Raw genomic sequence first — 17,035 nt, 5'->3', positions numbered from 1 at the left:
CCCAAAATTTTAGCTACTAAGGGATTTGATTCTCTTAAGAAACGATTTTGAATAATTCTGTAAGAAATTATTGAGAATACTAGAAAATACTGCCACTGAACTTTAAATCTCCTGATACTACTGGCATTTCTACTTGTAAAAAAAAAAAAAAAGAAAAGAAAAAGAAAAGGAAAAACCTCAAAGAATTGTTTCCACTGTTGACTCTTTATTGATTAGCGATACATGACAGTGCCAAGAAGATATCATAATCATTTTATAATATGATGTCTTAGATGTCTGCAAAGCACTCAATTATTCAGCAAGAAGGTAATTAAATGCCTTCAATGTGCATGTGGCACAGAAACAAAAACCAAAACACTATTTCCTTGAGTCCCTTTCATCATTCTAGTGGGGCAGAGAGCAGCACATAAACATGTATAAAGATAAAAAAAAAATACAAAGTAACAGGAGGGACAGAACATCAGCTACTGGGAGAAATAAGGGACTGGGTTATAGGTACTAAAAGCAAAAAGGAGGAGAAGGAGAAGGGAGTTAATTCCAGGCAATGGGAAAGGTCTGTGCAGATATAGAGGTGTGGGAGCTGGGAAGCTGAGCTTAGGCCAATTTGGCTAAAACAGTGAATGTTAAAGGGAGTCATGTGAGTAGATTGTGAATGGCTTTAAATACCAGGTTGAGCTCCAGAAATTAAGAACATAAAGGACCTGTATATGAAGAAAAGCAGAATTGTAAGATAAGTATTATAAAAATGGACAACTTTAAAAGTCTATTTAAGAATTTAAAAAATAATAAATAATAATCCCAGAGGACCAATGATGAACTGTACTAACTACATATACAAGCCAATGGGGGGGGATTTGTTTTGCTTCCCTATGCATTTTTGCTCCTCAACATTTGGGGGGGGGGTAGAAATTGAGAGAAAATGCTTGCTAATTGAAAAAAAAAGTAATTTAAAAGAAGGCACAAAAGTCAAAATAATAGAATTTTTAAAAACATGGGCTAAGGAGTTTTCATTTTATCCTAGAGGCAAAAGAAGTCACTAAAGATTTTAAGCAAGGTATCTTTGGATCAGACATGAATCCCTATAAAGTTGTTTTTGTGGGTATTTGGGGATGGGCTGGGAAAGGCAAACACTAGAAGCAGAAAAACCAGTGGAGAGGATATTGTACAAGGTATGTGAAAAGGTAAGCAGCTTGAGCTAGAATAGTAGAGTCATGTGAGGGAGAAGAGGAATATTTTTTGTTGTTACTGCTCAGTAATTTCAGTCACGTCCAATTCTTCATGATCCATCTGGGGCTTTCTTGGCAAAGATACTGAGGGGTTTGTCATTTCCTTTTCCAGCTCATTTTATGGATGAGGAAACTGAGGTAAACAGGATAGAAGACTTTGTCAAAGGTCACACAGTTAATAAGTGTTTAAGGCCAGATTTGAACTTGGAGTCTTCCTGATTTCACTCCAAGCCTGGCACTATATCCATGTACCACCTACCTGTCCTAGATATGAGAAATATTGTCGAGATAAAATTGAAAAGAAATGGCAGTTGACTGGATATTGTAGAAATAGGAAATAAAGAGATAATCAAATACATATTCTCAGTTTAAGAACACTGGAAGGATGGTGGAACCTTTCAAAGGACATAGGCTGTCCTTGAATTCACTGTGAAATGCTCCCCTAGAAAATATCCCCCAGAAAACCTGGGATACAAAAGAAAGAAAAGTGAATATACCTATAGGAGGATGAAGGTGTACATGAGGAGTTAACCAATAAATCCATCCCACAAGCTAAGTTTTACAACAGGCAAAAATGCAATAAATACTATAACAAACAAATATAGGGATTTGTTTATTAATCTTTTTGGTTTACAAACAAAAGGCACTCAATAACGCTTCTATTTAAGTCTTATAAAAGAGTATTGAGTTACATTTTTATTCTAGGTAACTATCCCTACAACAGGTGAACAGAAAAGGAAAGGTATAAAATCATGGTGTTGGGAAAAAATATTTTCCCCACCCCCCATTTCAAGCTCTATCATTACAAACTCAATGACTATTCATTTCATAAAACCATTTCTACTTAAGAGAAGGTTTTGCTGTGCTTTTTGTTACTCATGGGGAATATGAAGGTTTGCTGTAACAAAATTAATTCATTATGATCACAATGACATTTAAAATGCTTGACCTCCAAAACATTGTTATTGGATCCCACAATGAAAAAAATATTTTTGAAAAATAATTTTAGCAACTGGCTCATGTGGAATGAAACTATGTGCTAATGTTACTGACGGAAAAAGCCCCAAAGAGGTTAAGTCCAGAGAGAAAATAACCCAGGACAAGACAAAAATCTACAACCTGAGGGGCAAAGCACAGGAGAGGGACTTTAAAACTCTTTCAGAGCATTTATATTTCCTTGAGGACAAAAGGTCATACCCAGGGCAAAGATGAAGGATCTTGATGCTCCACAATGATGCACTGATTCACATTTATTTAATAGCCTTCCTTTAAAAGCAGACTTTTCAACAGAAAAAGTTAATGCAGGGGCTTCAGCACCTCTCAAACTTACAATAAGAGAAATTTAGAAGTAGACATATTTTCAAAAGTTATGGTTACAATGGGAACAATGAAACTGCTGAACAAACGTACATACATACATACATATGTACATACACATAAAACGTGCATACCCCTGTGCTCCAGCCAATAGTTATGGAACAGCAGCATCTCCCTCCAAGTTCACATACAAGATACAAAGATAGGTTTTAGGAGTCTAGGTATATTTTCTAGAAACCGTAAATCATATCCATATTAGCATATTTTCAATATCATCAGAATACATTCAGGGAGGTGGTTTAATGCATACAGTAGGAATATTAATTAAGTGGAATAGTTAAAACCCAGGAACTGTCATTTATTCCATTTTAGGTGCTGTTCAGGTCTCTCACACCTTGAAAAGGTATGGTCCTGGACCGGAAAGCAAGTAGCATTTCAAAGAGGGCATGTGTGTGTGCATATGTGCACATGTGTGTATGGGGGGGTTAGGGAAGAGAGACAGAGAATCTTTTAAAAGGATGTTTAAAGTTTTTACTACAGAATGTTTGGCTTCAACACGGAAGCATTTTTAATCTCAAGATTATACACCTTACACAAAAGAAGGTGTTTTCCTTTACAGTTAGCTTTTCACAACAATAACAAAATAAGCTTTTCAGACATTGTTTTGAAACTGACAAAGAAAATAATACCAAGGTGTTGATTCTGATGTAATTCTTTTGGGTTGTGAATTGACCTCTTTAAATATATTCAAATATTCATTGCTGATGATTTAAATACAGTACAACGTGATCCTTTTAATTTGAACACAGTGTTATGCTGAACAAATTGTAAAATGAAAGTTATGTTAAAAGAGTGTAATATAGCATTCTACTGAGATTTAATGAGAAATCATAATGTCATTAAAATATACTTCAACTCTTTCTTAACCCTAGAAGTTTCTATAAATGTATTTCTTCCTAAAACTAAAACCACATGCACAGAAAATAGACAGTATCTCCAAATTCAGTCAACAGTTTGCTATTAAACATAGTATGTTAATAAATTCCTTTATTTGGATTTAATACACATTATTCTTTGAAGCATTATTCTTTTTTTTTTTCTTGAAGGAATTCAGCTTGCAAGTTAGAAAAGTAGTATGTGCTTACACACATTTCTATGTCTGGTAGATGGCATCACTGCTCACAAATACATTCTTTCATAATGCACATTCAGTTTTTGTTGGAAAGCATATATCTTAAAAATTCTATGAAGACAATTTTATAAAAGGGGTGAACGAAAGGCATGAATAAAAGTCTAAAGAAATCTTCAGGCTTCAAAAGTTCAAGAGATTCCTACTGGACTAATTTCATGATCGTCCATAAATGGAACAACTTAGCAGCTGGTAGTTCTATTCCTTTTAATATTTTGACTACTGCTGTGTTGCTGTTTTTAATTTCCCTTCAAAAATACATCAAAAAATATATGAATTCTGAAACCCATCAAATCCTGTAGGTCAAGTGGAACATATGGCTAAATTGCCTTTCAATAATAAAATTAAGTAAACTAAATGAATCAAATCCTTAACAAATGGGGAAAATATGTAAAAACAAACCAAAAAAACCAAAAACAAATAATGACATCTACACATTCATGTCTGAGAATTTTCAATAATTTAAAGGATAAACGTGTTCCATAGTTTAGACAAAATTTTTTATATGACTAAAACATTTCCATGGAAAAGAAAAATTAAAGATTGAGTTCAAACAAATAAGCCAATATTTATGTCCAAATGAATGTTTCCATTAAGGTTAAAATTACAATGAGAAATACACTATGTTAAGGCATAGATTTCAAATGATGTGTTTCCAGGGTTGCACAGTTATATTGGTCAGTGGTCCTAATTTTTTCCCACCTTCCTCCCTCCTTGTTCCCCCCATCCCCAAAATACCCTCCAGGATAAAAATGTGAAGCCTTGATTGTGTGGTTATCATAGAATTGGTTAATATTGGTTTGAGCTGACATCCAACCGTTTATTTTCTAGGTTTCTGTGAGTAAACACATTTAAATGTTACATAAAATGTACTGTCACTTATTCCACACTCCAGATCTAAGATGGTTTAATGTCTTGACAAAAAGTGAGATAACTTAAGTACATTTTACAGGTTTTGTGCAGTTAAGACCACCATATGCATAGATGTCCTAATGCTAAATTCTTTTCTTCAGTATCTCATAGTGCTGGATGCTCTAAAGTAGGACAGAAACTTATAACACAGACTAACCACAAAGTACCAGATGTTTCTTGCCATTTGTGATCTTGCAATAAAAATACGCCAAATCAGAATCACAAGGATAGTATTGAAACCATAACGTATGTTCCTCAACCTAGAAGACAGAACAAAAACAAATAAATAAATAAATAAAAGCCAGGCTCTTTCAAGTCTAAAACATAATGGATTACTGGAACCAGTATTTGATTTACAAACCAATAGTCAAAATTGTATTAGTTTTGCTTGATAAAGGAAAGAGAAAAAAAAAAAAAACAAAACAAAAACAGCAGTTGAATAATTCCACAGCTATTTGTATCCTTTTTAAAGGTCATGTCTATGAAAGTACATTTGCTAATAATATCCCATCCACTCCAAGAAATCACCTTGCTTTATCTTCCTTTTTTCTTGCCCCCAAGCTTGTTTTCATCCTTAGAATTTCTCACAAGTTTTATCTTTCACCTGGGCTTACCCGCCTAACATTATTTCTTGCCACTTTTTTTTTTGTATGGACTCCTCTTTCCATATTCTGTTCATGTTCTTTTTGAACTCTTATGAAACTACACTAATTTTTTTTGGATATTTTTCCCACTTTGCTTCTTTCTCCCTGGAATCATTCATGATTTGCAAAATTTTTGTTACTGAAAACATCCTATTTTACTTCAGGCAGAAACTTTAAAGGAAATCAAAAGATAATATCTACTTTGTTTCCAAACTTTAAAAGAAGTAAATGTAAATAAATTACCTAGTCAACCCATTTGTCAAAGTTAACAGCAACTTTGTCCTGGTGGCTCTTGTCACAGTTACTTTACTACTCATTCTTTTTGATCAGAATTAGATATGAACTAGCAGTCTCCCCCAATTTCTTCCACTGCTTTCTAATGGGGGAAATTAGCTACAACTTAAATCAAGAATTATTAGAAAAGGTTCTTTTTTTCAGCAGGTTTTAGTCATATAGATTCCTTATCATATCTCTACCTAGTGCCTTAGAATTTGTTTTAGAAACTCATTCATTTCTTCCATGTAATTAATTGTTAAATATATGATAAATAAATAATCTATGTAATTAACTGTTAAATAATAACTGGGAAATATCCACCAGATGTACTTCAGCATTTGAAATAAATTATCTTCTGAATGTTTGCTATACAATTGAAAAAAAAATACAAAAAAACAAAACTGAAAACTCTTTTCTAACCCTCGCTCCCCCATCCCCAAGAAGGACATGCAAAAATTAAAATTCACTTTTTGATACATTTCCTTTATCTTTAATTTTTTTTTCTGTAATTGGACAGTCTGCATTTCTTGGTATCCTTACAGTTATGAGACCTGGAAAAAGGTCCTTAAGATGTCTGAGCAGAACCTATACAATATTTATAGAAAGACATGCATTAAGTCATACAGGGTAAGAATGTGTGGTGAATGATTTGTTCCAATGGAGGACACACTGAAATCAATGTAAATGGATCCACTGAAGATTAATAATAATCTTATTTGTTCAGTAATATTGAGGATGGGACAAATCATAATTTTTATGATAATTCAACAAAACACATGATATAGTAAGGAACAAATTAAAAATCAAAGTGGAAAACTGGCATTTCACATCTCTAATTTAAATTAGAGATAATCTGTCAAATTTATAAAGTTGCAATAGAACTATAAGGCATATTTCCTTCTGGATCATTAAACCTTCATTTGAATATACTTAGATGGCATTCAGTCCAAGATAAAGGTTGACAAAAATCTGAAGATCCTAACAGGCTCCTAAGAGATTACACAAAGTAACATAAACAGGATAATACAACAACAACTCCATATAAAACTTACTTGTTCAGATGTTTCCGTGCTGCAGGGAGACCCGACATTTCTTCATTCAATACGTATTTCTTAGTTCCCATGCAGTAGTTTTCTATATATTCTGCCCAGTGCAACTGTCGCACATCTATATTAAATGTCTGCATAAAGCAATGTTTTAACTATTAGTTTGTCTTGTGAGGATCATTTTACTCAGAAGAAAACCAAAAGAAAAAAAAACTTCATTTTCTAAATAATTACACCAAAAACATTTTGTTTTGCTTTTCCTTATTTTGTATTTAGTTATAAATAAAATCCAGAAACAAAATTAATATCAATAACCACACCCTTATAACCACAAATAGACTTTTCTTCCTCCCATCATCAATTTAATAACAGAAAATCTACAAAATGGGGTGAATCTTAATATTAAGTACATAGGTAAAATCCCATTTGAATCGATATAAATTTCTCTTTTTATCTTCTAACACTAAATACTAAGAAAATTCTTCTATACCTTCTCTCTTTCCCTCTTAAGTGTTTTCCTTTGAACTGGCTCCAGTCTTATCTCCAGATTGTCTGAATTAATCTTTAGATTTAAGATATCGAATCTTGTATGTATAGTAGACCTCAACAAGTATTTCTTGAATTTAATCATTTGCAGACTAGCCAGCATGGGAGAAAAGGAAGAGAAAGTGATACAGTTTTGCACAGAGATCTAGAAAGTGCCAAGTCCAGTCTGGGAAATCAAAGATTGATTTCTACTCCCATAGAGAAAGGTTAGATTATTAAGTGGATAAGAAATGAATAATAACACACCTGTCATATTGGCTAAGATGACAGGAAAAAACAATGATGAATGTTGGAGGAGATGCAGGAAAACTGGGACACGGATGCATTGCAGATGAAGTTTTGTGAATGAATCCAACTATTCTGGAGAGCAATCTGGAACTATGCTCAAAAAGTTATCAAACTATACATATTCTTTGATCCAGCAGTGCTACTACTGGGTTTATATCCCAAAGAAATACTAAAGAAGGGAAAGGGACCTGTATGTGCAAGAATGTTTGTGGCAGCCTTCTTTGTAGTGGCCAGAAACTGGAAATTGAGTGGATGCCCATCAATTGGAGAATGGTTACTAAACTGTGGTATATGAATGTTATGGAATATTATTGTTCTGTAAGAAACGACCAGCAGGATGAATACAGAGAGGCTTGGAGAGACTTACATGAACTGATTGCTAAGTGAAATGAGCAGAATCAGGAGATAGATCATTGCACACAGCAACAACAATACTGTATGAGGATGTATTCTGATGGAAGTGGATATTTTCAACAAAGAGAAGATCAATTCAGTTCCAACTGATCAGTGATGGACAGAATCAGCTACACCCAGAGAAGGAACACTGGAAATGAATGTGGACTATTTGCATTTTTATTTTTCTTCCCAGGTCATTTTTCCCTTCTGAATCCAACTTTTCTTGTGCAACAAGAGAATTTTATGGTTCTGTACATATATATTGTATCTAAGATATACTATAACATTTAACATGTATAAGACTGCTTGCCATCTAGGGGAGGGGGTGGAGGGAGGAAAGGGAAAAGTTGGGAACAGAAGTGAGTACAAAGGACAATGTAAAAAATTACCGATGCATATGTTCTGTCAATAAAAAGTTATTAAAAAAAAAAAAGAAATGACTAATTTATTTGGAAAGAAAGATGATCTAAAAACAAAAATAAAAATAATTATTTAAAAAAAAAAAAGAACAAAGAAAAAAAATTATAGTGAGTCATTCTTCCAGACCAAGTTGGCATAGGGAAATAAATCAGAGATTTCTGTGTATACTGCAAATGGAGTTTAGTGGAGAGCAGGGAAGAAACTACTTATCAGATCAATGGATAAAGAGAGAGTTTAGGATAAAATAAGAGATATTAAAATATTTTGCAGAAATGAACCTAATGCTGCTAAATTTAAAAGAGAATAGGATAAGGACTGGGGGAAAAATCTTTGTAGCCAACTTGTATGATTAAGGTCTAAGATACATAGACTAGTGACATATATAATACAAGCCACTTTCTAATTAAGAAATGGTCAAAGGGTATGAATAAGCAGTTTTAAAAAAGAAATGCAAGTTATCAATATCCACTGAAAAAAATGAACCAAATTACTAATAATTAGAGAAGTGCAAATTAAAGCAATTGAAGTTCTCCCTCACATTCATTAGTTTGGCAAAGTTGACAAAAAGGAGAAATGACATGTTCAGGAGGTTGTAGGAAAACAAGTATATTTATGAACTGGCATAGTTATTCTTGAAAGGGATTTGAAACTATCCTCAAAAAAGTTATCAACTTGTTAATCCATACCCTTTGACCACTCATCCTCGGACTGTAAGAGAGCAAAGAGAGAAAGAAAGACTCATATGTACAATACTAAGAATTCTTTTTGTGGTGATGAAAACTATTAATGTAAGGGAGTGCCAATAAAATGGGGAATAGGTGATGGTATAAGAATGAGATGGAAGATTATTGTCCTGTAAGAAAAGATGAAGAGAGTAGTTTCAGAGAAATCTGGAAAGACTCATATTAACTGATACAACGTAAAATGAATAGAATCAGGAGAACAATTTATATAACAATAATGTAAAGAAAGAATTGTGAAAAATAGAAGAATTGTGATCAATCAATAACCAACTGAAATTCCAAAAGACTTATAATGAAACATACTATGCACCTCCTGCCAGAGAAGTGATAGACTCAGGATATACATATTTTGGGGATATGACCAATGTAAGAATTTGCCTTGCTTGACAAGGCATATATTGTCATGAGGGTATTGTTTTTCTTTTTTTTCAATGTGTAGAAATAAATGTGGATTTTTGTTCATTGGAAAAAATTAATAAAATGTTTGTTTTGTTTTTTAAATGAAAACCAAAAAAATCTCCTGCATCCACTTTTTGCAACTTGAAAAGAAAATCAGACATTTCAACAGAAAAAAATCTTACATTTCAAAAGGTCAAACTCAATTGTAATGAACTTGGGTCATTTACTTTTAGTTTCTTTCCCCCTCTTCCCTGCATTATACTTAAATTTCATACGAATTAATACAGGAACTAAAGGAGAAACACAATTGATAGCTAGTTTCTGTGTAATGAATCATATAAGTAAGAAAGGTGCTTTAATTTTTGTAGGTTAAGAAGGAGCACTGAAAGATTAGGTGCAGCTAATTTCTTAGGTAAAGCTAGTAGAGAAGTGAGGCAATTTAAAGAATAATTGCTACCTGATAGCAAAAAAACAAAGTTGGGAAAAGAAGGCTATCTTCCCAGTATACAATCAGGCACTACTTTTAGTGAGGTCTTACGTAGGGAGGAAACAGAGAAGGAATTTATCTTACATTATTCATTGTTGATTATTTGTAAGCAATTAAGTCAATCCCTATGACAAAGTAATACAGCAAATAACTCCATTTATCTGAAGCATTAATATCTACTATAAAATGCCCAGAATGGCTACAAATCCAAAAATAAAGGAAAAAATCTTCCAAATGTAAGTATTAACAAAAAGATCTGAAGATTAAAACATAATCCCATTTGGATAGTTCATTCACTAATCAGTATAAACACTCTCATTTGCTATAAAGATTGGTAGTTCCAAAGTCAAGAAGCATGAGAAAAATAAAAGACAGAAAAAGTAAAAAAAAAAAAAACAAAAAAAACTATCATAGGAGGAAGAAAATGGTAACAGAAATGGCAATAGAAGAATGGAAGCACTGATACAGGGCAATACTAACACACTAAAACCATACTAACAATATGGAGGCCCATGAGCCTGCTTCCTTCTGTGAGTAAAGCAGTCTGTGAAACAGAATAGTTAGGCTTACCTCACTAACACATTCCTAACTTCCTCTAATTAAAGACATTAGTAAGAGAAATGTAAAAAGGGTATATACATTTTTCCAGTCTCCCTCAATTCCCCAGAAAACCTCAATGAGGAATTATGGGTCAGAAGTAAAGAAATCATAGCTGTTCCCAAGACAAGTAAGCAAGAAGCCCAACCAGATCAATAATATTCTTAACTTCACAATGAAGAACTCTATTCCCTAAAACTTTCATGCCCTAACAGGGAACACAAACCAATCTCCGCTTTCTGCTTTAGAATCTTCTTGCCACACTGGCACATGTTGTCCCTCACCTTTCAATCAATTAACATTTATTATGCACCCATTATGGGCCAGGCACTACATGCTAAGCACTAGACATACAAAAAGGTAAAAGACAGTGCCCACCTTCAAAGAGTTCAATCTAATGGGAATAAAACAAGCAACCAAGTATATACAAAGCAAGTTATATAGAATAGGAAATAATTAGCAGAGGGAAGGCACTAGAATTAAGAGGGATGAAGAAACGCTTCTTATGAAAGTAGGATTTTAGCAAGAAAGTCAATAGGTAAAAGAGCATTGCCAGACATATAGGACAGCCAAAAAATGCCTGGAGTCAAGAGATGCACAGTCATATTCTGAGAGGCCAGTGTCATTGGATGGAAAGGTATAATAAGCCTGGAAAGGTAGAAAGGGACTAGGTGGTAAAGAGCTTGGAATGTCAAGCAGGGCATTTTCTATTTGATCCTGAGGGCAATAGGGAGCCCATGGAACTTATTGAGCAGAGGGGAAAATGGATGTGTGTAACATAATTGGCCTTGTTCTTTTGAAAAATAACTTTGGTGGCCAAATGAGAGTGGGGAGAAACTTGAAGCATGCAGACCCACCAGTGGGTTATCACCATGGATGAAGCGTTGAGTACTTGTATCATGGTGGAGAGGTCACAGGAGAGAAGAATGGGGCACATTTGAGAGATCTGAAAAGAGGAAATCAATAGGCCATAGCAACCTTTCCCCCAACCAATTCTTGAAGTAAGTAGCAGACCTGAACTCTATCCAGTCAACTGTGGAAGTGGGAAAGGGACAGGAGCAGAACAGAGATAATGGAGAAGAGACAGAGGGGAAGCAAACCATGGAAAAATATGCTTCCCTTCTGCCTTAGGAGGAGGTACCCTAGATTGGATCTAAAGGCAGAAGGAATTCTACTTAGATCACTTACTCCATTCTTTGCCCAAGCCTATAAAGAGGTGGCAAAAACTAATGCCATCCAAAGAACTAAAAAAATAAAGGAAATTGGAGCAGAAACCTAGGGTGAGGAGCTATAACAGGCCTGATGGAAAGGGACTGCTGGGCCAGTCATGGGCAAGTGCTGTCTCTACACACGTTACTTGCAGCATGGACCAAGGCTAGTAAACAATCAATCAATATGGGAGGCTGAGATAGCTTTGAAATCTATCACAAGGGGAAATCCATTATCAAAAGGGAAGTTAGAAAATGAACAAAAAGAGACTTATAGGCAAAAAAAAAAAAACAAACCTCAAAATCACTAAAAGGAAAATAATTCAGTTAAAAACTTAAAGCATAAGCATATAAATCAACAGGGAAGACACTGAAATTAGAAAAGGACTTCTAAGGCATGATAAAAAATTGCAAATATCTGAACAAATATTATAAAGCAAAGAAAACTGAATTAGCAACTGATGAATCATGGCACCCTATGGATTCCCAAGAGAGCATGGAACCACAGAATGTTTCACAATGGGTCAAGAGAGAAATTAGAATCTTGAGACACACTCAATGAAAACAAATGGCACAATTTATTGCCTATATAACAGAAATAATTAGCAAGTCTCTCCAAAGAAGTGAAAGGGGAAAAAACAAATTGGGGATACAAATATATTAAAGCAAAGGACAATATCTGTATGAAGAACAAAGAGCATTATTAAAAGAAACCATCTTTACACACCCTTCATCTATTTGGTTTTTCCTGGGTAGACAAACAAAACAAACTGCTTTCAGAAATGACAGGTTTCTTCCAAGATGTGTAGAAGAATTGGGGTTTATTGCCATCAACATTTCATCTATAAACAGAACTTCAGGATTTATAAAGAATCTCCTCCTAATCTGGATTCAGTGTTGGATCTCCGCCATCATAGCAGTGAACATCTTTGGTGAGAATACTTATTATTTAAGAGTCAATAATTGTGGATATTTTGGATTTATTTTTGTTAAATATTCTAAAGAATCTTGAATGATGTTGATTATGCAGATAGGGGATATTTTGTTGAAAAGGTTGTAAAGTGGTATTTTGTTCTTCTGAGTTGAATGTATAATTAAGATTATAAATAAATACACACACATACATACACATGCATAATATATAATACATGATATATCATAATATAGTTAAATAATTGTAATTATGATTGTTATATATGATACATATGATGTATTATATATTATGCAAATAATGTTGATATGATACATATATATATAAAATCTTTATTGTACGTCAAATCTTTTTCTCATGAATCTTTATTATAAATTCTTATCTTAGCTCTGATAGTTCAACTATTGACAGAGCAGTGATTCAAAGATAATTCTCATTTATATAATAAGTCTTTTCCTGTCAAAATGTAGTCACTCTAATTCTTTGTGATGTTGTTTGGTAATCACTGTGTTGCTTATCTACTAATTCTTTTTTCAACAAAGTATTGTGATAGAAGGATAAGTCTTCTATACAATCTACAAGTCTTTTTGTACTCTATACTTTGTTCCATATTTTCTCACATATTTCCTATCCTTGCCTTTTTGCATTTTTACACTGAAGTCATCAAAAATCAGACTATATAGTAATTGATATTGAGGATATGATCATGTTCTTCAGAGAATTCTCTACCATTCTGTCTTCAGTTACTGCTACTGGTGTGTAAGCTATAAATGTTATCTTTTTATAAATACTCATACATACATAACAACCACTTTTCTCATATAGTTATCATTACTTGTAGTTTGGGGCAGAAAATCTATCACATTACCTGATTTCTTTGCACATCTATGAACCATTTATTCCATTTAGCTGTGACCTCCTTACTATTTCTTCTTACTATTTACAGCAATAATGCCAACATTTATATGATTCAATTCCTCAACAATATATCCACTTCCTTGTCACTGGATAAAATCGTCACCTTTAGACTGCCAATCAAAAGTCAAATTTTTAAAAATTTGAGTTTAAAAACGATGGATCACTTTAGCACTTGCCTGCCTTTCTCACTACTACCTTTCTTTCCTGCAGAAGCCTACAAAAGACTACAGCCATTTAAAATTTTTTCCATATTTCATAAGTTCCTATAGGCAAAAAAGTTTTGTCATAGCAGAGATGGTCAACCTCCTGGTGATGTGACTCTTTCTGATTTACTTGAGTAATCTTCAGAAAACAGAATAGGCTCATTCTTGGGGCCATACTGTCTTTCCAGCATGAAAGGACCTGAAAAAACATGAGTTTTGCTAGAATAGCTTTCTAGAATCTAACCACCTCCATACCAAAATAAGACGGCACAGAAGAACTTTCATGAAGGAAGTTTAGTATTGGTGTCTGACAAAAGAGTTTCATCATTTTTCTAATGACCAGCCTTATTTCAATGATTCAAATATGGACCAGAATGTGAAATGCTATTACTGAATGTGAATGCATTTGGTATATACTACTTTTTATCCTATTAATCCTAAAAATTTCTGCATCTTGGGTTGAAGTTAAAGACTCAATTTTTAACTTAGTTTTTGCCCAAAATGCCAGAAGAAACCAAACATTACAAAGTTATGGCCTCTGTATGGCTTTTGTTTAAAAAGCACCATATAAAATGGAATACTGAAAATAAGAAAATCATAGCCTTGTACAGAATTTTCAAAATTGTATTCTGAAAATGAAGTAATTTTGGAGTAAATTAACGTCCATGTCTATTAGAAGTTCTTGAAATGTTAAGGGATATTGCTCCACATGCCATCCACAAACAATATAAATGAGAGATAAAAATGAGAAAAAAAGGAATAATTTCAACTCGTGTTGATAATTAAGATGACTAATATTGATTGTGAAATTTTTTTAGAAGTTAAGTCTCCTACTAGAAGAGAAAGGTTTCAGCCTATAATTCATTAATTTTTGGAAAAGGGAAGTGGTATTACACTATCCAGAATCTCATGCAACTATATTTTTTTCATTCTAATTGTATGAAGGAACAGAAAGCCAAACAAGCCAAGCTGACTGACGTTTAGTACTTTAAAAACAAAACAAAACAAAACAGGAGCTTCCTGAGTACATCTCTACAGCACATTAAAATGATCAATCAATTACCAAGCACTTATGATTTGCCAGGGACCATGCAAAGCACTGGGGATACTAAAGAAAAACCAAAAACAGTTCCTGCTTTGGGTACATTCCAAAGGGAGAGATAACTCTCCACATATAGTCATATACATGATACCTACAAAGTAGACACAAGGTGCCCTTAGAGGGGAAGGCACCAGGAGCTGGGAAGACCAGGAAACGCCTCTAGCAGAAGATGGTATTTGACTTGTATTTTGAAGTCAGGACTTCTAAAGACAGAGGAGAGGAGGGAGAGTATTCCAAGCCTGGGGACAGGGAGCAAAAAGGCACGGAGACAGGAGATGGAACACTGTGTGTGAGGAACAGAAAGGAGATCAACATGGCTGGAGTGTAGCTCCCAACTATGACCAGGTATCATTAAGAAAAGGTTAGGTTTGTTCAGGATTCTCTTTGTTAAATCAGAGAGATATAAAACATATTTCAGAAAGATTTCCATCACAAATGGTTAGTTTGAGTTTTCTGAAATTTGGAGCACTAAATTATACATCATTCTAGAGAAAAGATGTTTCTCTTTTTGTGTTTGAGAAAGCCCCTTACTAAGATGCTATTGGTTTTGAAGGAATTGTTTGTTACCTATTATTTCTCCTAATTCAACTTTGTGCATTGTTAGTTTAAAAAAAAAAAAAAAAAAAAGAAACAGAAACCTTAAGTAAAGGAATGGTAAAAGAATGTGGAGAACAATTTGTTATTATTAGATCTGGGTCATAAAGCATTTTTAAAAATCACTAATTTTCAATATAAAATAAATATCAACTATCAAGGAAAACCCCAATAAATACCAAACTCTTAAGTATTCTTATCCAGGAATCTAAATATTTTATTTTATAGCAATCAAATACATCACAATAATATCACATACAGCATTTATCTGTATTATTTACATAATATATTATTCTGAGAGCATGATTCTGGTTTTTTAATGTAAAAGAGAGAAAACTTGCCTTTTTATCTTCAGGGTTTAGCTGGTTCATCAACATATTGACATTGTCCGTGTTCCAAACCCAAGAATTACTTGTGAAGTATTCTAGAAAAACCATAGCTTTGTGCAGACGAGTAATTGTTTTCATCATCCTATGTTTGAGGAAAGATTACAAATTCATACCTTGCAAAGACCATGGAAGTCCTACTACTGCCCAAATATATGTGGCTTCTTCCCCCAATGCATATATATTAAGATCTGGTGCATAATTCACCTAGTGTAGGAAATATGAACATTTCTGCATCTTGGTTTGAATTCATAAAAAGGCAAGAGGAAATCTGAAGCAGCTAGCAAGAAATAAGTTGTAATTTTGAATATTTGGGTTATATAAAATAAAGGTGGAAGATAATCTGAGATCAAACTTATTGTTAAAATGGAAACGATAAATTAACAAAAGTAGTAATATCTTGTTTTTAAATTGCAATTTGCCTTAGCTGCATCAATTTAGGATTTCAAAAAGCAAAACAGAAATGACGGTTCTTGAAAGCCAAGATATTTGTAACAACCCAAAATATTTGGGAAAAAATATGCAGAAATATTCATTTGCCATTGGAAATATTAATTTTCCACTTAAATCAAATCATATTGAGCACAATCATTCCCCCAAAACAGATATGAGCCATTTTTACTTCTTAAATGTGCCACAATAAATGACCCTGCTTAAGTATAACTTTCTGAATAAGAAAAGCATATAAAAATCACAATTTCTCCCACATATTATCCTCTTGTAAATGAATTCAATTACCACCCAAACCCCAAAGAACTTGATCATCAAGTCTAGTTCCCTCCTTTTTTTATGAAATTAATTTTCTCATTAATTTCTCACTAACATTCATTTTAACACACTAAACCCCACAAATACACAATCCAATTACATTCTATCTATAATTCTATCTAAATTGAAGTAAGAATGAATTACATTTTAAAAATACTTCAAATGAGAAGAAAAGGGAAAAGTTCTCTCTCGGCAGGTCTTGGCATGAGGATTTTTGGAAAAAATACAAAAAAATGAATTTCATCTGAAAAAAAGTATTCACAATATTGCCATTGCGTAGATTAAAACTGAAAATAACTTTAAAACAGAAATGCTACATACAAAAGGAGAGTCTCTGGATATAATCAGTATCTTAAAAAAAAAAAAAGTCCTAGAAACAGAACTTGAAATACTGATGAAGCTCATTCAGTAGAGCGCTAAAAATCAAAATAATCATCTA

The 17,035-nt window shown here is 33.3% G+C and overlaps 1 protein-coding gene and 1 long non-coding RNA gene across 4 annotated transcripts in view; one reads left to right on the top strand and one right to left on the bottom strand.

The window, feature by feature from the left end:
- Positions 1-1,826: 1,826 nt before the first annotated feature.
- The window catches only part of FAR1 (fatty acyl-CoA reductase 1), a 94,688-nt gene continuing 79,479 nt past the window's right edge, over positions 1,827-17,035 (bottom strand). For all 3 annotated transcript variants that reach the window (XM_074275505.1, XM_074275502.1, XM_074275503.1), the window contains exons 10-12: positions 15,784-15,913; positions 6,617-6,744; positions 1,827-4,904 (exon numbers count right to left, since the gene is read on the bottom strand). In XM_074275505.1, coding sequence (XP_074131606.1) covers positions 4,742-4,904; positions 6,617-6,744; positions 15,784-15,913 — 421 coding nt within the window. In that variant the 3' untranslated portion in view covers positions 1,827-4,741. The remainder of the gene's footprint in view (positions 4,905-6,616; positions 6,745-15,783; positions 15,914-17,035) is intronic.
- The window catches only part of LOC141547122 (uncharacterized), a 68,062-nt gene continuing 63,248 nt past the window's right edge, over positions 12,222-17,035 (top strand). Inside the window, exon 1 of the long non-coding RNA XR_012483517.1 lies at positions 12,222-12,626. This is a non-coding gene — a long non-coding RNA (uncharacterized LOC141547122). The remainder of the gene's footprint in view (positions 12,627-17,035) is intronic.

This window comes from Sminthopsis crassicaudata, chromosome 6 (assembly GCF_048593235.1).
Source record: "Sminthopsis crassicaudata isolate SCR6 chromosome 6, ASM4859323v1, whole genome shotgun sequence".
Lineage (NCBI taxonomy): Eukaryota > Metazoa > Chordata > Mammalia > Dasyuromorphia > Dasyuridae > Sminthopsis > Sminthopsis crassicaudata.
Note: the sequence above shows the minus strand (reverse complement) of the source record. Positions and strands in the feature narration are given on the sequence as shown.